The 22,935-nt window shown below is 44.6% G+C and overlaps 1 protein-coding gene across 3 annotated transcripts in view; it reads right to left on the bottom strand.

The window, feature by feature from the left end:
* The window catches only part of Sae1 (SUMO1 activating enzyme subunit 1), a 54,749-nt gene that overhangs the window by 13,021 nt on the left and 18,793 nt on the right, over positions 1-22,935 (bottom strand). For all 3 annotated transcript variants that reach the window (XM_036198433.1, XM_036198434.1, XM_036198435.1), the window contains exons 5-6: positions 22,493-22,592; positions 14,229-14,334 (exon numbers count right to left, since the gene is read on the bottom strand). In XM_036198433.1, the coding sequence (XP_036054326.1) occupies positions 14,229-14,334; positions 22,493-22,592 (206 nt within the window). The remainder of the gene's footprint in view (positions 1-14,228; positions 14,335-22,492; positions 22,593-22,935) is intronic.

The following is a 22,935-nucleotide window of genomic DNA, read 5'->3' on the forward strand; positions in this document are numbered from 1 at the left end:
TTTCCTAAGAGTTCACACCATAAAGCCTTGGTTCCAAGCTTGCACGACTGGGAGGCCAGTATGCTGTTGAAGGTATACCTGATAGGGATTATGCAATCCAAATCTCCTCTTTCTTTGCTTCCTGGCTATGACATCTGTGAAAGGTTTTGCTCAGCTATGCACATCCATGGTGGTATCCTCAGTCAGTTCCAAGAGACTGGACCCTCCCACACAAACTTTTTTTTTTTTTTTTGAGATGATCACATTATGCAGCCCTGATGGCCACAAACTGACTATGCAGGCCACACTGGCCCAGAACTTGTAGTTATCCTCCTGCCTATACCTCCCCAGTTCCACCATACTAGGATCTTTTTCTCTAAATAGTTCACTGCCTCAAGTTATTTGTTATAATGACAGAAAGCTAGCTCTTCACCCTTTCATCCCTCCAATAAAACTTCATCAATGCCCTTATGATGAATCAGCTCAAAAGAGAGAAAGCCACTGCCTCTCACTGTCAGTCTCTCACTTGCTTTTGAAAAACTTCCAGACAGCCACATGAAAGCTGTTGATGGGTTAAGGAGAAGACCAATTCTCAGAAATGACTCAAAATAAGATGCCCTTTTTTGCCTATCAAATTACACTGAGATTACTCAAGCAAAAGGCAGAGGACCTACATCTCATCTAGTGCTCAGCAGAGGAAGGAGCACTCAGTGAATCACACAAAACATGCTAATAAGTACCTACAATAGAAGCTCTAGGAGCATCACAAGCTAGAGGCCTAGGCTAGTCAGGGGTACACAAGACATTCAAAAAGATTCTTCACACAAGGCCATGTCATAACCCTTGACTGGTCATGCATAAATGTTCACCACCACATTATTTATACCACAGTAAACCTGGGACTAATCTCAGTAATAGGAAGCTAACTATGAACAGAACAGAGAGTATCCTGCAGCTACTAAAATCTTCAAGCTAAATTTTTAGTCACATTTCTATCAACAATTGAATTAAAATCTATGACACTCCCATTCAAATTCCAGTCTCTGCCAGAGACTATTTTTCTGTCTATAAATGATTCCTGAGTGACTCTTACCTTTAATGGGGACATTCTAACCAGCATAAAAAGATCATAATTAATGAAGGGAAACCAAACCAAACAAAACAGAGGCAAACACAAAGGCGAACAGTGTGAGCCCATGGGCTGTGTCCAGCCCAGCCAGTGCACAACAGTCACACAACTACTATGACAGGCCTCTGCACTCAGCCCAGTTTGCCTGGTCACAAGGAGCAGGGAAAGAGAGTCTTTTCTCCAGCCCAGCACTTGAGTGGCACGTGGCCTTGAATCTGGGCATCTGCTGCTCTCTGCCAACCACACTTGAGAGGGAAGATGGCACAGGACATTCCCGTGACTACTGTCTGACAGCCAGAGAAAAGATGTGAGGCTCTAACAACGACTGCAGCTGGGCCTGGGCCTGGTCAACAGCTCCCAGGCAGATGCTGGAAGTGGGGGCAGGGGACATGATCTGCAAAGAAAAAACAAGGCAAGTGGCTGACAATGTGGCTCATTATTGTATCTGATTGTGGTAGGTCTCAGTTTTCCCATCTTTGAAAGTGGTGTAATACAAGGTCCCAGAGTTCCTGAAGTTCAGATAAAAAAATGGTTCCTTCCATTGGCAGCATGCAGAGTCTCACAATCAGGGTCACTAAACAGTCTCACGGTGCTTTTGAGGTGATGCTTAAACAGGTACTGGGGACACAAGCTTTGCTCAGTTTAACTATGACAGCACCCAGCCATTCAGACTCAGACTTCCTGTGTGAGAATGGAGTATGATCTGCCCTTGTGTGGGCAGTGGTGAGGCATGCCCAGGAACTACTAGGGTACGCCATGACTCAGCCTTCATGAACTGCCCAGCCTTGGGACCTGTGGCTCTGGACCTGTTCTCTGCACTAAGCCTTCTCACCTGAGACTGCTGGAGGATGACCACCTTCCCTGGATGGTAATGCCTTCCTCTTTTCTCAATGACTGTGGTCTCTAAAGTCTACCACTGATGACAAAGTGCTGCACAGACACAAACATCACCACTGCTTTTGCCTACAAATTATTTTTAAACATCTGTGGTCACGACAACAGCAAATCAACAGCAGTCAGTTGTTACCCCATTACCACAGGTGTCTCCCGTGGCTAGCTGTTCCTTGGGAGTTCTTGTCATTGCTGGGCACCAAACCCCCACTGGGGAGCACCATGCTCAGATAGTGCTGCCTGCCTATGGCCTGTCTGGCAAAGGTTATGAGTTTTAAAATAAGAAATTTTTTCTAAAGAGGATCCATCCCACAGCAGGTGGGATCTAAGTAACATGACTTCAAACTAAAGAAAACAAGCAGCAGTTTCCTCTCAGGAATTAAAATAAAATGTTACTAAAATATTATTTTTTAGAAACCAAAGAGAATAGAATGATTTCTAACATGACAACTGGGAGTGACAGATTACCATGGTCCTTCTCATTGTGAAAGGAGAAAGCAGGATCCATGAAAACCAAGAGTTGCTCATGGCAGGAAGCCACAAACTAGAATACAGCAAAGTGTAGACCAAGCATCTTTCAAATCCAAACACACTTAAGTACTTTTTTTTTTCTTTTTAAAAACCTAACTGTCTTAGTTTAATACCTATGGGTGTTTTGCCTGCATGGACATGTGTGCAATGTATGTATACAAGTGCACAATGTCTGTACATGCCTGGTACTCACTGAGGTCAGGTGTCAGATCCCCTGGGACTGGAATCACAGGAGTTTGTGAGCCACCAAGTGGGTGTTGGGAATCAAACCCAAGTTCTCAGAAGAGCAGCTGGTGCTCTCGAGTGCTGAGGTCTCTCCAGCACCAACTTCAAGTACTTTCTATGGGAAGAAAGTAGCTGGAAGCCCCAGACTTGGTTGGCTAAGTTTAAAACCAAGAACAAGCAGCTGCCTTAGAACGACATCACCTTCCCCATGGTCAGTGCCCAGCACAGCCCTAAGTTCCTAGCCATTTGATGGTGCCCGAGTGTAGGCAGTCAGGCCAATAGCAGCAGCAATCCTTCAAAAGGGCAGTCCTGCACTTCGAGGTTTAGATACATTTCCTGGCTGTGGCACAGTGGGAAAATGGCCAAGAGTCTACTATGCAAATCACCTCTTCTAGATGGCTTCACAAGGGCCTAGAATAAACTAATGCAGCAACAGAGTAAGAATTGGTCAAAATCTCCAAATGTGGGACAAGTGCCAAGAGACCTCAACCAGCCCCCATTTAGCAAGCAGCACTGTATCAGACCAGTGCTAGACAAGCAAGAGGGGAGGAAGCTTCACTGAGCCAGCTCTTGTCTAGCAGGTACTGTCGGATCAGAGGAAGGAAATCTAACTCAAACACAAGGAAAGGGAAATGGGAAGCTGAGCACGAGGACAAGTATGAAGTGAGAAGGACAAGAACACGAACAATTACAACATGGGTTTGCAGACTCCTCCTGGGGAGAAAAGATGTTTAAGTAGGACAGAGGTGCAGAGTTCCAGGAGAAAAGGGAGCAGAAAGAGAGGATGGCCAGCAGATTGTGGGATGTGAATAAGTACATACAGTTATAACTGTTTTCTGAAGAAAAGGTGAATTATAGAGCTAGGGACATGGCTTAGTGGTAGAGAGTCTAGAACTGGGTAGTGGGGACTCTTTGTGGGATAAAATGGGGATCGAAGAAATGTCTGAATACCTAGATGGGCTGATGTGGTGGCAATGAGGTGGCCAGCCCAGCCCTCTGGGAGTAAGTGTGAGAAGGAGATTCACCTAGGATAAGCTCCAGCTTTGTCCATGTAGTTCATGTTGCTGCTTACCAGCTGTGTGAAGGGGCTGCCAATGCCCATTTATTTGGAGACAAGGTCTTACTATGTATTCTTGGCTAGCCTGGTCTACATAACCAGTTCTAGGATAGCAATGGGTATATAGAGATACTTGGGTTGGGGATTTAGCTCAGTGGTAGAGCGCTTGCCTAGCAAGCACAAGGCCCTGGGTTCGATCCTCAGCTCAAAAAAAAAAAAAAAAAAGAAAAAGAAAAAGAAAAAAAAAAAAGAGATACTCTGTCTCCAAAGAGAAGAGAATGTAGTAAATGGGTTAGAACAGAACTCAAGCACAATCCAGAGTATACTGGTTTTCAACAGATTGAGTATGCATGAAATTTTTCTCCCTCTTAAGATTAAAAAAATGTTTTTTGTCATTTGGGGCTGGAGAGAAGGCTCAGTGTTTTTTGGACAGGATTTTTCTGTGTAATAGCCCTGGCTGTACTGGAACTCACTATGTAAATCAGGCTGGCCTCTGCCTCCCCAGTGCTGAGATTAAAGGCTTGTGCCACCACCAATACCGGGTTGAGCAGTTGCTGTTCTTGGAGAAAATCCTGGGTATGATTCCTAGCACCCATGTTGGGCTATACCATCCTTTCAACCTAGTTCCAGAAGCCCCTATTCCCCTTCTGGCCTCCAAGAACAGCAGGCATGAATTCATAATGCACATATATATATGTCAAACAACAGCAATATATATTTTGTTGTTGTTGTTATTGTTTTTTCCCAGACAGGGCTTCTCTGTGTAGCCCTGGCTGCCCTGGAACTTGCTCTATAGACTCACAGAAATCCGCCTGCCTCTGCCTCTCAAGTGCTAGGATTAAAGATATGTGCCACCCTGCCCAGCTTACAGCAATGTATCTTAAAAAATTTTTTTCATGAAAATTATTTTACATGTACATCTGTACATGTGAGTGCAGGTACCCAAGAGGGAGTAAGATTCCCCTGAAGCTGGAATTACATACAGATGGTTGTGAGACATATGGGCACTTCAAATTGAACTCTGGTCCTGTGCAAGGGTAGCAAGCCATTTTAGCCTGTGAGCCATCACGTCCAGTTCCTTGTGCTTCTCTTGAATTTGCCCATACTCAGGAGAGGAAGGAGGTGACTCACCCTATCCACCGTCTGCACTCTACTCTATACTGCCCAGCTTCTCCTCTTTGGATCCCCGAAGGCCCCACCCAGATTTTGATGACGTCGGGTCTTCCTGCAGTCACCAGCAGGTGTTGCTGAGAGGGCGTGTGCTCGCTGTGGTCTCCGAACACCAGTATTTGGTAGAAATAGAAGTCTTTCATAGAGAAAGTGCCTTACTGGACAACCCCCACTCTCAACACATCACACAAGCTTTGCTCTGTTATTTTAGAAAAGAAACACAACTCTCTTTCCCAGAGATGAATGTAAGCAGGAATCTCATCGTAAGACTCCCATCTTCTGCTCAGGAGAGGTAGCAATGCACTGTTGAACAAGGCTGGAGATACAGCACAGTGACTTATCTAGTACAGTCAGGGTCATGGGACAGGGGATGGGGTGGCAGAGTACCCACTGAAACAAACACTTTTCTAGGGACCTACCATGACATCCTGGGTTCAGCACTGGCACCTTTCTATGTGCTGACTTAGGTTTTTAGGGTTCTTACTCCGATTTTTAAAGGTTTTTAAATTTTAATTATGTATTTATGTGTGTGTGCGCGCGCGCGCACGCAGCGGCTGTATGTGCTTGTGAGTGCAGGTGCCCTCAGAGACCAGAAGTGTTGGATCACCTGAAGCTAGAGTTACACATAGTTAATTGCTAATCACTCCAGTCTTCCCTCTCTGCTTTCTTTCTCTTTTCTTTTCTCTCTCTCTCTTTCTCCCTCCCTCCCTCTCTACTTCCCTCTCTCCCTCTCTCTCTCTTTTGAGTCAAGTTCTTGCACTACATCCTAGGCTAGATTTGCTCTTATGGCAATGCCTGACTTTAAAAAAGAAAAGAATGCACTGGAGAGATGGCTCAGAGGTTAAGAGCACTGACTGCTCTTCCAGAGGTCCCGAGTTCAATTCCCAGCAACCACATGGTGGCTCACAACCATCTGTAATGAGATCTGGTGCCCTCTTCTGGCCTGCAGGGATACATGCAGACAGAACACTGTATACATAATAAATAAATAAATCTAAAAAAAAAAAAAAAAAAAAAAAAAGAAAGAAAGAAAGAAAAGAAAAGAATGCAAGTGATCTTCATGCCTCCGTCTCTCCGGTAGTAGTAGTAGATAGTAGTAGAAGCACAACACTCTGCCCAGCTCAAGGTTTTTTCTTTTTAAGTTAGTGTGTGTATGCGCGCCTGTGCATGCTAGGATTTGAACTGAGGACCTCATAATTAACTGGAAAGGAAGTGCAACTATCCACTGAGCCATCTGACCACCCCCCTCCAGGTTTTTAAATGCCTATCACTCCTCCTACATGTCCTGGTTACTAGTCCTGTTCTTTTGACAGGTCCCACTATTCTTAAGCACTTTCATACTTTCTGTCACAGCAGGATGTTACAAGCTCACCTGTAGTTTTCCTATGCCAACTCTGGAACCATCCATTTCTTGGAGAAGCCTTGGTTCTACTTAGTGGGAAAAGATAACAACTACTGTGCTCTAAGTGAGCAAGGTCAGTGCTTCCAAGGTGCCTTTGCATTTAAGCCTTTTCCACACAGATCTAAGAAACACACCTGCAGAAGTACAATGAATACATGCGGGGTTGGGGATTTAGCTCAGTGGTAGAGCGCTTGCCTAGCAAGCACAAGGCCCTGGGTTCGATCCTTAGTTCAAAAGGGAGAATACATGCACACATTGGTCCACTTCCAGATCTGCAGATGATAAACCTCCAATCCCACCTACTCTCCCAGGGTTCCTTTTACACTATCCTGCCTTTCATATACACAATGTTCTGCTAGAAAGAAAACCTGGCTGTCCTCATGCACACTGGTTACCTACTTGCTTACTCTTGAACACATATAAGTAGCTTCCAGAATCATTAACACTGACAAATAAAGTCATACCTCACTACTAATATTCAGTTTTCCTCAGATTAACCCACATAAAAACACTGCATTAAAACCAGACGTGCCTGTTTCGTTATATCCTAGGACTATAACCCCAGTACCTAGTGGGGAGATGCAGGAAGATGAGAATTTCAATGCCAGCTTTGGCTACACAGTCAACTTTGAAGCCACAGTGGTTTACCCTGGTTGAGATCCTGTCTCAACGAACAATAAACCCACTGCATTCAAGGTTTCCAGGAGCTCCCTTTTGTTCCTGTTTCAGCATAATATTGTTAGTTACAAAATAAGTCCCTAGGACATGTTTAGATTAAGACAGGTGACTGAGGCTTTGGTTTGAGGTAGGGCTTCTTTCCCTACTGTAGGGGTCTCACTTGAGAACTTTACAAAGACGTCAGGAAGCAAGTCACCCTGTTATTCTAAGCCAGCAGGAGGAGACATAATTAGTTGATTTGCACTTTCTGAAGAGTCTCCGGTTGGTTCTGATACCCTATCCAATGGGAGCCATGGTCATTTACACCCTGCCCTGGCCTCCAACTGCTGTGTACAATCTTTCTCTTTACCTCTTAGCAAAACCTGTTCAAGACTGTATGTACCTGGAGAGGTGCCTACACTCCCAGTTCCTGGGACGCTCTTAACAGTCTGCTCTTGATCGCTGCAGTTATTTGGTCATACTGAACACTAACCCGACAGAGCAGTTTGTTCTACGGCCTACATACATTAGGGCTTTCCTCACGAGGTGTTAGTGTGTGAAGCCACTGCTAAGGAGATTGATTTTTCCTCCTCTGATTCTCAGCTATAGATCTTGCAAATACCAGATGCGTCCCAAATATTTGATCTTGGATTATTTTGCCTTCAGTTCTGAGGCTGGAGTATATGCTAAGTATTTTTCCATAGCTCATTAGAACAGACACAGAGTGAGGACAGTAGGACCCTAGGATAGTAACCAATCATGAGATGTGGTCCATTCCTTCCTGCTTTCGGCTAAGCCTGCGGGTTACTGTCCATGTTGGTAAGTGAACAGTTTCCATATTAGAGCTGCTATTTTTAGCACTCCTGTTATGATAAACTCACAGTAACCTCAAAAAGAACAAATCAAAGTCAACTTTTTGCCACAGGAAACCAGCTCACACTTAATGTTTTGCAACATACCATGGGAGAATAATAAAAAGATGGGTTCTTTCTGCTCACAGATGGAGAGGAGGACAGCTCTCAAGATAGTGGAAAAAACGCAGCAGGAAGCATTCAGTCTGACCACTATTGTATTAGACAAACTGGAAAAACACCCAGTTCCCAAACATGACAAGTGCACGAGCACAGACACAGACATCACAGAGACAGACACAGACAGACAGACAGACACACACACATGGATAGCAGAGCAGAATGAAACTCTCTCTGTAAGCACCCAGCCAAGAACACCCAAGACATTATTGGCATTATTACCCCAGCTACCTGAGAGACTGAGGCAGGAGGACCATAACCTCAGGGATATCTCCCCCCTACCCCCACAGGGTTTCTCTGTAGCTTTGGAGCCTGTCCTGGATCTCACTTTGTAGACCAGGCTTGCCTGGCTCTGCCTCCCAAGTGCTGGGATTAAAGGTGTACGCCATCACCACCTAGCCTTCAGGGATATCTTAAGATAACCTAGTGTCTCAAAATTAATTTTTTAAAAATTTTAATTGTTTTGTGCCGGGCGGTGTGGCCCACGCCCAGCACTCAGGAGGCAGAGCCAGATGGATCTCTGTGAGTTCAAGGCCAGCCTGGGCTACAGAGCGAGATCCAGGACAGGCACCAAAACTACACAGAGAAACCCTGTCTCGAAACGCCCCCCAAAAAAATTGTGTTGTGTGTGTTTGAGTGTCCTGACTACATGTATGTCTGTAGCATGGGTATGCCTAGCCCTCAGAGACCAGAAGAGCATCAGATCCCCTGAAACTGGAGTAACAGACAGCTGTGGACTGTCATGTGGATGCTGGAAATCAAAGCCAGGTCCTCTGCAAGAGCAGCCAGTGCTTTTAACTGCTAAGCCATCTTTCCAGCTTCTAGAATTTTTTTTTTTTTTCAAAGACTAGAGCTGTGTGGGAGAATACTTATACACATAAGGCTGGCCCTACTATCAACACCCAGTAAGGGCAGAGGAGCATAAAGAAAAGAAAAGAAGTCTTGCCAGTACCCAGGGAGCAGACAGCCAGAGGATACTGCAGGGAAACCAGCACGTGAACAGTTCTCATTCTGAAGTGAAAGAAATGAGCAGACAAGCAGTAACCAGTCACTCATACAAAAATAGTCATTTATCTAGCTAGCACCCAACGTTTTCCACTAGGCATGGGGGAAATGAGGTCAAGTTCTTTTTTTCTCAGGGATGCATCACAGTCAAGCATGTCTGTCCTCACTGGGCACTATCAGGTGACATAAAGTCATCACGAGCTCATATGGGTCACATTCTCAGATCTAGAAAAACTGAAAACTACTTATATATCTTCCCAGATCAGCTGGGCATAGATGATGGTATGTCATCCAGCCAACAGGAGAAGAACAAGGCCACTCATAGGTCCAAAGATCCTTCATTATCATTTAAGCTATCCTATAAAAATAGCAAATTAGCTGGGTGTGGTGGAAGGAGGAGGACCCAGAGTTCAAGGCCAACCAGACCAAACTACAAGTACTGCTCTTCCAGGGGGTTAATTCCAGCACTCACGGGAGGCCTCAAATACTATCTGTTAACTCCAGCTCCAGTGGATTCCACACTCTCTTCTGGCCTCTGAGGGCCCCCACACTCAACATGCACTTACTGACGCACATAACTGAAAAACTCAAACAAAAATACCAAATTGCGCATACATACTAAACAGCTTAGGTATAAAACCCCAAGCTTCCTACTTCTCTCAGGCCCTGGTTCTTCACAACACATGGGAGTACTCATCTTTCTCTGGACATCCCACATACCCTCTTCCTGGACCTTGCTTTCCTTGGCACACATGACAAGTCCTAATAGCCACTGTATGCTACATCTGCATGGTCCGGATTTTCTTTTCTTTTTCATTTATTACTATTGTGTGGGGCGTGTGTATGTACAGAAGCTGGAGGCTATCTCTGTAAAACTGGTTTTCTTCTTCCATCATTGTGTGGATTCTAGGGATTAAACTCGGGTCTGTCTCAAGAGATATTATCCGCTGAGCCACTCTACCCGCTTTGTGCACGTGGCTGTGTGAATGCAATGCCTATGGAAGCCAGACAGAATAGGGTGTTGGATCCCCCTGGAACTGGAGTTACAGGCAGCTATGAGCTGCCAGATATGGGCCCTCTGGAAGAGAAGCAAGTACTGTTAATTCCAGCCATCTGTCAAGCCCCCTGCTTTTCTAGAGGTGCTACAATTAGAACTGTATGGAGCATCCAGATACAGAGGGGACAAAGGCCTGGTCTGCTCTCTGCTGGACTGTATATAATACTTCCTTTTCTTTTGGCAGTTCTAGGGGTCTAACTTGAAGCTTCATGCATGTGAAGGTGTTCTACCACTGAGCCCTGGCCTCAGCTCAATACCATATTCTTATTTATTTATTTATTTGTTTGTTTGTTTGTTTTGTTTTGTTTTTCGAGACAGGGTTTCTCTGTGTAGCTTTGCCCCTTTCCTGGATCTCACTCAGTAGACCAGGCTGGCCTTGAACTCACAAAGATCCGCTTGCCTCTGCCTCCCAAGTGCTGGGATTACAGGCGTGCGCCACCAACGCCAGGCTTCAATGCCTTATTCTTACAACTATATCTTTTCAATTTCTTGCTCAGTTACTAATAATCACAACTCTTTTTCCTTTAAGTAATGAAAAAAAATCAGATTTTGTGTTTGAGTATTTTGCCTGCAAACAGCCGTGTGCTACATGTGTGCTTGGTGCCCATGGAGATCAGAAGAGGGTTGGATAGCCTGGACCTGGAGCTATAGATGGTTATGAGTCACTATACGGGTGCTAGGAACCAAACCCCAGCCTTCTCTAAGAGTAGTCGGTGCTCCTAACTGCTGAGCCACGTCTCCAGCCCCCAACCACAAGAGTCTCATGTATATTAATCTCATTCCATTTTTCAGGGCAGCATAGCAGCTTTCATGTGTATATTATTGGCTTTATGCTAAGCATCCTTGCCATTAACTGTGGTTGGAATCTTGAGTAAAGGAGTCAATTTGCTGCTGAGTGGTAGGACCACACACCTTTAATCCCAGCACTCATGAGGCAGAGGCAGAAGGATCTCTAAGTTCGAGGCTAGCATGGCCTACAGATCAAATTCCAGGACAGCCAAGGATACAGAGAAACCCTGCCTTGAGGCAGGCTGGGGGAGGCAATTTGCCTTTTGGGGAGTTTGTTTACTCAGCTATGAGATGACAGGAAGAAATTAACTGACCAGTCTCTTAAATTTGAATCCTAAATAATCTAATGAAATAGGAGTTCATTTGTGTATTTATCTTTGTACATTTCTATACTTCAAACAAGTCTACTGATGTATGATTTATTAGGTCATGTATGTTTTGCTTTGAGAGAGATGGTTTAACTATAACTGTGTTAGTTTCTTTCTTTCTTTCATTCTTTTTTTGAGACAGGGTTTCTCTGTGTAACACTCCTGGTTGTCCTGGAATTCAATCTGTAGACCAGGCTGGCCTTGAACTCAGAGATATGCCTGCCTCTGCCTCCCAAGTACTGGGATCAAAGGGGGCACTGCCACCTGACCAGTGTGTTAGTTTCTTTTTGATGCTGCTTATGGATCCTAGGGCCAGTTGCACAGGCGAGGCAGACACTCTAACCAATGGGGTGCACCCTCTAGTCCTTTTTTATCTCTTGTTTTGAGACAGGGTTTCATTAAGTTGTCTAGGTGGACCTTGAGATCATGCTACAGTACAGAGGCCTTGAATCTGCCATCTTTCTGTGTCAGCCTCCTAAGAAACTGGGATTGCTGTCCAGTGCCACCAGTGGTTTTACTAAGAATCTGTCTCAAAATACCAGTAATAACAAAACAAAGAGCTTATCTAACATAAAATATTGAGTTGACTATTCGGTATCATAAATACAAAAAAATTACATACACAGTTCTATTAATTAATACAGATCTTCCAGCTAGTCATAGAGTCTCATTATTAGGATCAATTTTCTGCCCAATCTGTTGGGTTTTTGTATTATGTTTTATTTTTTTCCTGAAGGCACAACTGGCCTTGAAGTCACAGCAATCTTCTGGCCTCTGCTTCCTGAGAGCTGGGATTTTAGGTGAGCCCCACATTTGGTTACCCATGGTTTAGACCAGCAATGAAATAGCTGACACTACTGCAACCGGGAAAGGAGCAGGCTTTGGTGACCAACAGCCAGCTTCTAAGATCACTGGCCTTATCTCGCTCAGTAGGGTTCAGCTGTGCACTCTGCATAATGGTTCTAAAGTCTCCAGAAGCTGAGGGTGAACTGCTTCACAAAAGGTAGTGAGGTGGTGGGTTTGAAGAAGATAGTCCCACACTGTTACTTTTCTTCTTTGCTCTCTACCAAAAGCTTCCTTTCTCTTTGGTGTTAGGGTTTGAACATGAAAACCTTGTGTATGTTAGGCAAGCGCTCAACACTGAGGTACATCTCCCCACCCCTTTCATAACTTGTACTGACTTGTAAGGACCTGGGAATGTAAGAATTACTCATGTCGGAAAAATGGCAGAACAGGCCAGGAAAGTCAGGTCAGTTTTTATTCCAAACACCTGGTCTCAAGAACTACAAGTCATTAATCCCAGCACTCGGTAGGCAGAGGCAGGTGGATCTCTGTGAGTTCAAAGCCAGTCTGGTTAACATAGTGAGTTCCAGGACCCTTGCCTTAAATGACTGATAAAAATGAAAATCAGACTAACAACCATCTCTGCACCTCAGGAGAGTGCTGTGATGCTGAGACAGATGGAACCTCCCCCCTCGAAGTTGCATTCTCAGACATGACATCCTTAGTTCTTATCCTTTTTGAGACAGTTTCCCCGTTTCCGAGGCTAGCTTTGACCTTGTTACAATTCTCCTGTCTCAGCTTCCCCAGAGCTAGGACTACGGGTGAGGCTAGAGCTTGCACTGGCATTTCCAATGGCTCAATTTCTGCCGTGGGAGCTACTTGTGGGGGTGTTTAGTGACATCACTCACCACCAGAACCAGAACCACAAACAGCCCAGGTCAGACTCTGGGGCTTCTTCATAAGCGATTGTTAGAAAGGGTTTCACCACACCCACAAATGCTGCAAACTAGTAGCTACCACTTCCTGTGCCAGACACAGGGCTTGCAGAGAACCCTGGCCCAGGGGCAGGTGCTGCTCATAGTACAGCTGCACTTCTTCCACACAAGGTCCCACAGTCCTTAGGGAGGCATTTCTCACATGCCTAACACTCATTCCTACTTAACCCACTTAAATATTTCTATATGATGGACACTCAGGATTTTAAAATAGTTCAGCCCCTGAAATTCCCTACCCTCTGTCCTTTTCCCGATTTTGAGCAACATTTCACGTAGCTGAGGCTGTTAGTGAACTCACTAGGTAACCCAGGATGAGTTATACGATCCTCCTGTATCTGAATCCCAAGTGCTAGGATTATAGGCAAATGCCACCATGTCCCAGCAATTATTCTGTAAATAGTATTTTAAAAACTGAACCTCGATGGGGTTAGAGAAATGGCTCAGCGGTTGTAACACCTGCTGCTCTTGCAGAGGACTTAGGTTTGGTTCCTAGCACTGACAATATGGCTCACAATCACCCCTAACTATAGCTCCAGGGAGTCTAACACCCTCTTCTGCACTCTGGATACCAGACACAGACATTGTACTTAGGCACAAAGCACATACACATACTCACCAACAAAACACTCATATACATAAACTTAAAAAAAAAAAGATTGAGGGCGGGAGTGGTGGTGCTCACCTGGAGGCAGAGGCAAGCAGACCTCTAAGTTCCAGGGCAGCCAAGGCTGTTATACAGAGAGACCTTATCTAGGTAGGGGAATGGGGGTTGGGAATGGAGCCTGGCATGGTGGTGTACACCTGTAATCCCAGTATTCAGGAGGCAGAGGCAGGTGGATCTCTGTGAGTTCAAGGCCAGCCTGGTCTACACAGCCAGTTCTAGGACAAAGCTCTATAGTGAAACTGTCTCAATAACGATATATACTAAAATAAAAAATGAAAAATAAACTGAAATTGTCAGACAGAAACAATACTGAAAAGATAATCAGTATTTTGGCAACAAATCCGTGAATACTAGAAAGGATACACTGAGAGATGGCTCAGTGAGGCTGCATCCCTCTCTGGGTTGAAACACAAACCCACACAGCTTCAGTACTGGGCAACGGTGCAGAAGTCAAAGCCGGAGCCTGCCTGGCGTGGCTCCATCTGCAGGCCTCACCTTGCAGCAGAAAGTAGTCCGGGGATGTGCGCTTCAAGGCGGCTTTGGCTTTCTCTCCACTCCAATCCACTTCCAGCGCCTCTTTTACAGGGCAGAAAAGCACTTTCTGTGGGAAAAGGCAGAGTGCTCAGGAACAAGCATACTGGTTTGAATCAGAGCTGAAGCTCTTTTTTTCCAGCTCAGACAAATTTCAATATTCAAAGTCTATGAAGCCAGTCCCCACTAAAACTCAGGAAATACTTCCTGCATACTATAGTGACAGAAGTAGGGACATGTGGGAAGATGACAAAGCCAATTTCCTAAGACCTTGGGTCTCACTATGTAGCTCAGGCTGAAACTATGTAGAGCAGGCTGGCCTCAAACTTGCAGAGATCCTGTTTCAGCCTCCAAAGAACCAGACACAACCTGGATGAGGTGGTATACAGGACTTAATTCCAGGACCCTGGGGACTGAGCAAGAGAATGGCAAGTTTGAGGCTAGACAGCTTGAGCTACTACACAGCAAGACTCAATCTTAAAAATTAAGGAAAAAAAAAAGCATTCTTTATAATTATGATCAAGAAAACTAAAATTTAGCCAGGTGGTGGAGGCAATCGTCTTTATTCCCAGCACTGAGGATCTCTTGAGTTCAAGGCCAACCTAGTGTGCAAAGTGAGTTTTAGGATAGCCAGGGCTGTTACACAGAGAAACTCTGACTAGAAAAAAACAAGAAAGAGCCTATATGGGCTTGAGAGATAGCATAGCAGATAATTGCATATACTGTTCTTTGCAGGGGAACTAACTTCAATTCCTAATACCCATGTCCAGTTCCTGTAGTTCTATAATTCTCATTCCAAGAGATCTGAAGTCTCTGGCCTGCACCTACACAGGCATAAAAACACACATATAATTAAAAATAAAGCTGGGCGGTGGTGGCACACACCTGTAATCCCAGCACTCGGGAGGCAGAGGCAGGTGGATCTCTGTGAGTTTGAGGCCAGCCTGGTCTACAGAGCTAGTCTAGGATAGGCTCCAAAGCTACCGAGAAACCCTGTCTCGAAAAACCAATAGATAAATAAGTAAATAAGTAAAATAAAATAAACTGGATCCCCACTCCCCACCCCACCCCGCCCTGAGACAGGGGTTCTCTGTGTAACCCTGGCTGTCCTGGAACTCACTCTGTAGACAAGGCTGTCCTCAAACTCAGAGATCCATCTGCCTCTGCCTCCCCAGTGCTGAGATTAAAGGCCACTACCACCCAGCTAAAACAAACATTTTTTAAAAACCCAAATATCACTTACTTTTCCTTGAGTAATACAGTCCAAAAACTGAACCTTTCCACCCTCACACCAAGACATTTTCTGGGAAAGGAATTTCTAAGCAAGAATGCAGGAGATGGCTGTCCTGGGTGAAAAGTCTAAGCAGACAGTATAAGAAGGCCATCCCCATAGAAATAGTAACAGGACACTGGTTCCATCCAGTGGCTGACACAAGCAAATATTGGAATCTGGGAAGCCACGCTTGCCTATTAGAAGAGAATTAACACAGAGAACAGTAAGGAACTGGAATGAACATTGTGCTGAGAGGTATTGGTGTGAACTCATTGGCAATAGATAGAGAAATAAATATAGCCGGTTACTGGTTAGGCATCTTGTAGGCTTATAGTGCCTGGCTAGATAGACTAGCTAAATTGGTGAGCTCTGGGTTCAAGCAAGACATTCTACCTCATTACATGATTTGAACACAGCAATCAAGACAACCTGATGTTAACCTTAGGTGGCCTCTATGTGCAACTTGTAACTGCACATATGTATAACTCATATGTGAATAAGCATGGATGGTACAAATGTGGAGTACCCACTCATGCAGATTTAAAACTGATTAGAAGTAGGTGAGAAATGAGATAGAGTTGGCTCAGCAGCAAAGAGCACTGAATGCTCTTATATCAGACTGGGGTTTGATTCTCACCATCCACAGTTCACAAATCCGGTCCCAGGGAATCGGACCCCTCTTCTGGCCTCCATAAAAACTGCATGCATGTGGTACAGTTATAGTCATGCAGGCATAACACCCAAACACATATAAAACGAAGGCTTTAAGACAGGGTAGCCCTGGCTGTCATAGAGCTCACTGAGGACTAGGATGTCCTGAAATTGGAATAGCCACCTGCCTCTGGGATTAAAGGCGTTGCCACCACTGTCTGTTGGAAAAATTAAAAGCAAAACAAAACAAAAAACCCACCATGGTGGGGCCTATGTATAATCCCAGTACATGGGAGGTAGAAGGCAGAATATTCGCCAACCTCAAGGTCAGCCTGGGCTATATAGTAAGACCCTGTCTGAAAAGACAAAAGTATTCTAACAAATGACAACTACAAGCTGGATAATTTTCACTCAACAGCATGGTTGAAACAAAGCCTGAGGTTATCTGTCAAGTGTTACTGTTACATGCTACTGGCCATGGAATGTAAATTGGTAAAAATATTCAAGAGTAATTAACAGAATATGAGAATGTTTAAGATGCCTTTACCCTAATTTTACCCTACAGAAAATAACACAATTGCCCAAGTAGATTATATACAGTCTCACATACACAAATAGAATGCTTACCGCAGTAATTTCTAACAGGAAAAGTTTGCATTCCTGAATGCCATCAACAGTACATAAACATTAATGTATTCACACAACAGAAGCCCTTCAGTGCTGTCCAAGAGGACTTGTTCTGACGTGGCAGGTCATGTATACATGCTGTGTAACTCCCATGCCAGCAGCTCCAGGTGCTTATTCAGCACTAAATACAGCGTCCGTTTCTATGCTGTATTTAATATTATATAGCCGTATGTGGCTAGTAACTACCATAAAGGACAGCAAAGCTCCACAAAGACACAAAAATAGATGGCCTCACCAACATAATGTCGCTCTTACAAAGCAGGTGACAGCACACATGAAACTAGTTTGAAAACAGTGAAGAGACGTGAAGATTACTTACACTGAGAGAGAAAGGCTCAGCCATATCAGAGATGTTTGCTACTTTAACTTGGTAGTATATATAGTGCTAACTAACAGTTTTAGTTCACACTTAAACTCCTGTATAGAAAGTTGCTTTCTTCTTTTTTTTTAAAGAGTAACTTTAAAAACAAACCATTTACTTATTTACTTCAGATGTATGAATGTTGTGCACCACATGCATGCCTGATGGATCCTCTGGAACTGGGGCCCTCTGTAAGAGCTACATGTACTCTTAAATGTTGAGCCATCTCTCAGCCCCAAAGCTGAGTTCTTTATATCTACAAACATATGATTAAATTCAAAGGCAAGTAAGGAGGAATGGGAACCTGCCCCCTTCAGGTGACTTTTTAATCCATTCACACTCCCTAGCAACCTCAGAGTCACCTGTTTAGTAGTAGAATAAAGTCAAGAATACAGAAAAGGGCGACAGATCAGTATGCTAACACTGAGAATGTGTCTAAAGAAGACAGTGGTTGTTCTATTATGACTGATAATCTACAAGGATGTGGCATCTATCTGTATTATTTCATAATAAATACACAGTAACATACATATTTACACGTGTGTCGGATGCAGTGGCAACAGTTACAATGGTGCACCCTCTATGCTCAGAATTCTGAAGCAGAAAGGCTGAAAGGACAAGGCCTCTTTGGGCTACAGACTGAGTTCAAATCCAGCTGGGATATCCTTTGTGATTCACTGGGAGAGAGGAAGGAAAAAGAAATGGAGGGGAGGGATCAACAACCGGACAGACCCCACCTTCCATGATTGCTAAGATGATGAGGGCTAAGCCTTTCTGTGTTCATTGGAACTAAGAAATTTTTCCCCACAAGGTAAGACACCATGCCCCATCTCAGCTAACTGTCCTCCTTAGAAAATCTGGTACCAGTATCCCACCAAACTCTGCAGATACCAGTATATTGCATGCCTCTATACCAGTGGTTCTCAACCTTCCTAATGCTGCAACCCTTTAATACAGTTTCTCATGTTGTGGTGACCCCAACCATAAAACGATTTTCTTTCTTTCTTTTTTTTGTTCTGTTTTTGTTTTTTAAGACATGGTGTCTCTATGTGGCCTTGGCCATCCTAGAGAAACTGGCTCTGTAGACCAGGCTGGCCTTAAACTCAGAGATCCACCTGTCTCTGCCTCCATGTGCTGGGATTAAAGGTTTGCACCATGACCACTCAACCATAAAAATTTTCACTGCTACTTCACTACCGTAATTTGGCCACTGCTATGAATCCTAATGTAAATATCTGTGTTTTCTGATGGTCTTAGGTGACCCCTGTGAAAGGGTCATTCAGCCCCCCACAGATTGAGAATCTTTGCTCTGACCAAGAAGATCTTGACACCTCGAAGGGCCATACCCCTCACTGGCCTGGAGGTTACTGCTTGACAATTCAGTGAGTCACTTCTAAGTGTTTTTGGGCAAATTCCTTATCTTTGGAATTCTGTTCTCTGATAAAGTACAAAAAACTAAAGTATTGAACACAGTCCATTCCATAATCTAGGTTTAAAATGACAAAGACCTCCTTCAGGGTAGTCATTTTCTGCTATAGAAGTGACACTACACCGATCTGTATTTCTTGACTACGACTGTGCTAAGCACTGGCATAGGAATATGGCAATAAACAAAAACTTCCCTGCCCTTAGGGACTAAAATCTAATTTATTTGTTCATTTGTTTATTTATTGTGTGTGCACATGGAAGTCAGAGGCCAATTTGTAGGAGTTGATATTCTCCTTCTACCATGTGTGTCCTGGAGATCCAACTTAGGTCATCTGGTTTGGTGACAAGTCCCTTTACCCACTGCACTGCCATCTCAATCAGTCCAGAGACCAAAATCTAAAGGGAGGATTAGGGCTGTAGCTCAGTGGTAAAGGAACTTAAGAGGACACAGACATGCATGCACACAAAGTAAACCAATGTATTTTAAAAACCAAAATATCAAAAAAGATGCTAACAAACTCCTGATTGCCAACTGCCTCTAGTCAGGCCTTCCTTTCCTACTGCCCTATTTATCACAGGCACATGTGTGCTAGAAAGGCCTGAGCTTCCTAGATGTGTGAAAACCACAAGCTATGTTTTTCCTCTTTGTTTTTTGAAGTTTCTAATTTAGGAGCACACCATGTACCTTGAACCCCAAAGTGGTTTTACAACATTTGATTGAACCTAGGACAAGTGGGAGGAGAGAGGGACTCTGACAGACACCTTTCACAGGAAACAGGAAGTAGCTGCTTCCCCCCACCCCATCCTGCAATCTCTGGGTAGAGCCCAACTAGTTATTCTGTACAATTTAGGAAATCTTAAAATCTGAGTGGAGGAACTAAAATGGAATAAACTTCAAAATCCTGGGGTAGCCTGGCCTGGTGGGATTCACCTTTAAGGCCAGCACTCAGAGACAGGCAGAAAGATCTGGGTGAGCATGGTCAACATTCTGAGTTCCAGGTCAGCCAGGACTGCACAATGAGAACCTGTCTCAAAAAAAAAAAAAAAATCCCAAGGCCCTCTCTGCCCAAACGGAGAAGCTGTTACTACCAGGTGGCGAAGCCACAGGCCCAAACGCTGCCACACCCTGCGCTTGCACTGTGTTATTGGTGAGACACACAAAGACAAGGTCTGGAATCCAGGGGATTGTCAGAAGGAATGTGCTGCATGCCCTGCACCCTCAAGGGCTCAGGATCGGAATCCCAGCTGAACAGTCCCATTGTAACAGCTGACTAACAATGTCAGCTGGGGAATATTTTGATATCTTCAATTTCTGCCCCCTGCACAAGGAAGACACTGCACAAAAGGCAGAGTGCCGGCAGAGCCCTCAGGAATGGCACACCAAGGCTGCCAAGTACTGGCCTGGACTCCCCACATTCTCCTCATAGTGAGATAAAGTGGCTCAAAAGAGGCTTCCACATCCACCCTAGAGGGCACTATCAGAAATGACTCCAGAGAAACTTCCAGCTGTGAATGGCTAACAAAGCAAGGGCTTTTTCCATTTGAATGCAAAAAGCAGGCCTCAATCAGAGAAGGCCCTTAAGCCATAAAACCCCTTCACACCAGGGCCAAGTGTCACACTTGTAAGAGGGTGTGATTTATAAACTGACAGAGCCGCCCACAAAGCTCCTTTTGTGCCCCTCCATTTGTTAACAATGTCTCTCCCCACCAAACTCAGGCAGACATGCAGAGAAAGACTGACTGGGCCTCAAAAAGAAAGGACCCCAGGTTTGGCCCAAACTCTAATGTTCACTCTGGGTAATTACAGTCCTGTGAATAGACACTAAAATTAGAGCTTAATAATTCCTCTGCATCAGGCTCACAGATAAAGCTAAAACACAAACACAAAAAGTAAGGGAAAGAAAATGCACAGCTCCGTCTTGCCGGAGGCCTTAGTCCCACTTCTGAGGATCCTGAATTCTATGGGCCCTCAACCCCCAATGCAACTTTAACTGGACACTCCAATCAGCTGGTTCCCTTTCAACATTTGCATCTACAAGTTAAATATGAGCTTGGTCCCATCATTTCAGTTTAACAAATCAACACCAGGCACTTTAAATTGTTTTCTCCAGTACAAGATTCCCTTTTCTAACACCGGCTGGAGACACCATTGCCTTCTGATCCCTTTCCTGTTTTCTCCAAAATGAGATTAAACACTGCATCAGATCCAAATACTGCCTAAACCCCTAATGTAAACTTCATTAAAAAGTACACAGTGTAAACCGGGCGGTGTGGCTCACGCCTTTATTCCCAGCACTCGGGAGGCAGAGGCAGGCGGATCTCTGAGTTTGAGGCCAGCCTGGGCTACCAAGTGAGTTCCAGGAAAAGGCGCAAAGCTACACAGAGAAACCCTGTCTCAGAAAACCAAAAAAAAGTACACAGTGGCCCTGAGACTCAGCTGTAGAGTACTTGCTAACCCAGCATGTGTAAACCCCTAGGTTCTATACCCAATCCTGGGAGGGGAGGATAGGGGACAGTGACAAGGCACACACAGCACCAGTGATCACTACACACATATCAAAGAAGACCTTTCTGTTTGTTTGGAAAAAAGTCGCATGATGTAGCCCAGGCTAACATGGAACTGGGGCAAATGGCTTTGAATTTCTGATCCCTAGTCTCTATCTCCTAAATGTTGGGATTACAGGGATGAACTGCCGTGCTGGGTTTATGTACCACAGGGTTAATTAAACCCAGGTCCCAACAAGGGTGAGCTCCAGCCCCACTCTTATCTTTATGAGACAGGATCTATCACTGAACCTAGAACTCACTACACTGACTGGCCAGCAAGCCCCAGGAATCCTCTTGTCTCCAACATCCCAGCACTGGGTTTAATGAGATGCCATGCTCAGCTTTCCCCGCCACCTCCCGAGATCTGGGGACAAACTTGGTCATCAAGCTTATATAGCAAACACTATTGACTGAGCACCTCCCCAGGTCACATGGTGGCTCACAACTCTCTGTAATTCCAGTCCAAAGGGGGTCTGACTTCTAGTCTCTGAGGGTACTGTCACACATGGCACCCACACACTCTCACTACTCTCTTGCGCGCGCGCACACACACACACACACACACAACACCCGCAGGGCGGTGGTGGTGCATGCCTTTAATCCCAGCACTTGGGAGGCAGAGGCAGGTGGATCTTTGTGAGTTCGAGGCCAACCTGGTCTACAGAGTGAGGTCCAAGAAAGGCACAAAGCTACACAGAGAAACCCTGTCTCAAAAAACAAAAATAAAACAAAACAAAAAGTAGAACACCCAAACATATAAAGGCTAAAAAAAAAAAAAAAGACTGAGCAAGACTTTAAACATGAACACCAGGTATAGGCCAGACACACTAGCGCACATTATGTACAAATACAGTTACCAGGGAATGAAAAGGGAGAAAAAATTCAAGTTAAACTGGCTCCTACCAAGTTAGGACCTGTACACCAATCTAAAAAAAGAAAATGATTGGGAGGGAGTGGGTGTCAAAGGAGGGAAAACATAATGACTTCTGCTCCAGACACCAGAGGTCAAAACTGATGTCGTCTATGCTAAATAAGTTAAACAAGCTTGCTATGTCTGGCCACCATGGTGCTACACCAGAACAGTACCTAAAGCAATGTGAATAGGCTGCCAGAATTATAAGAGATTTCTAACTTTCTAGAAAAATCTCATTTGGAATATAAACCCATTTTCCTTGGAAAGAGCACCAGCTATACCCCACTAGATGGGCGGAGTCCAGTCTTGGGCCTCCCCTCAAGGTTTACCTCATTTGTGCCCCAGAGGGTCTGACCTCAGTTCTTTACCTTTTTGACCATGGTTGTCTCAGATGAATCAAGTTTTGCTCTCTTGGTATCAGGTCCATCTTCTACTCCTTGACCAACTTTGGCAACTTTGGTTTTCTCTCTAAGACAGTGACAAGGGAAGGAAATCAAGTTTGAACCATAAGTCACATGACTGGAAAACGAATTTTAAAAATGCTATCAGCTCACAGGATATGTATGTGCAAGGGCAAAAAAGCTGAGTTCAAGGCCAGCCTGGTCTACAGAGTGAGTTCCAGGACAGCCAGGGATAAACAGAGAAACCCTATCTAGGAAAAAAAAAGTGCAAAACAGCTTTGGGGTCAATGAGGCATGGATTCAAATCTCACCTCAGCCACTAAAAACCTGGTAAGTCAGTCAAGCACTCTGGGAATAGCTGTCCCTGATGTGATTAGGGGGAAAGAAGGGTGTACACAAACTCCCTAGCA

Source organism: Onychomys torridus, chromosome 1 (assembly GCF_903995425.1).
Source record: "Onychomys torridus chromosome 1, mOncTor1.1, whole genome shotgun sequence".
Classification (NCBI taxonomy): Eukaryota; Metazoa; Chordata; class Mammalia; order Rodentia; family Cricetidae; genus Onychomys; species Onychomys torridus.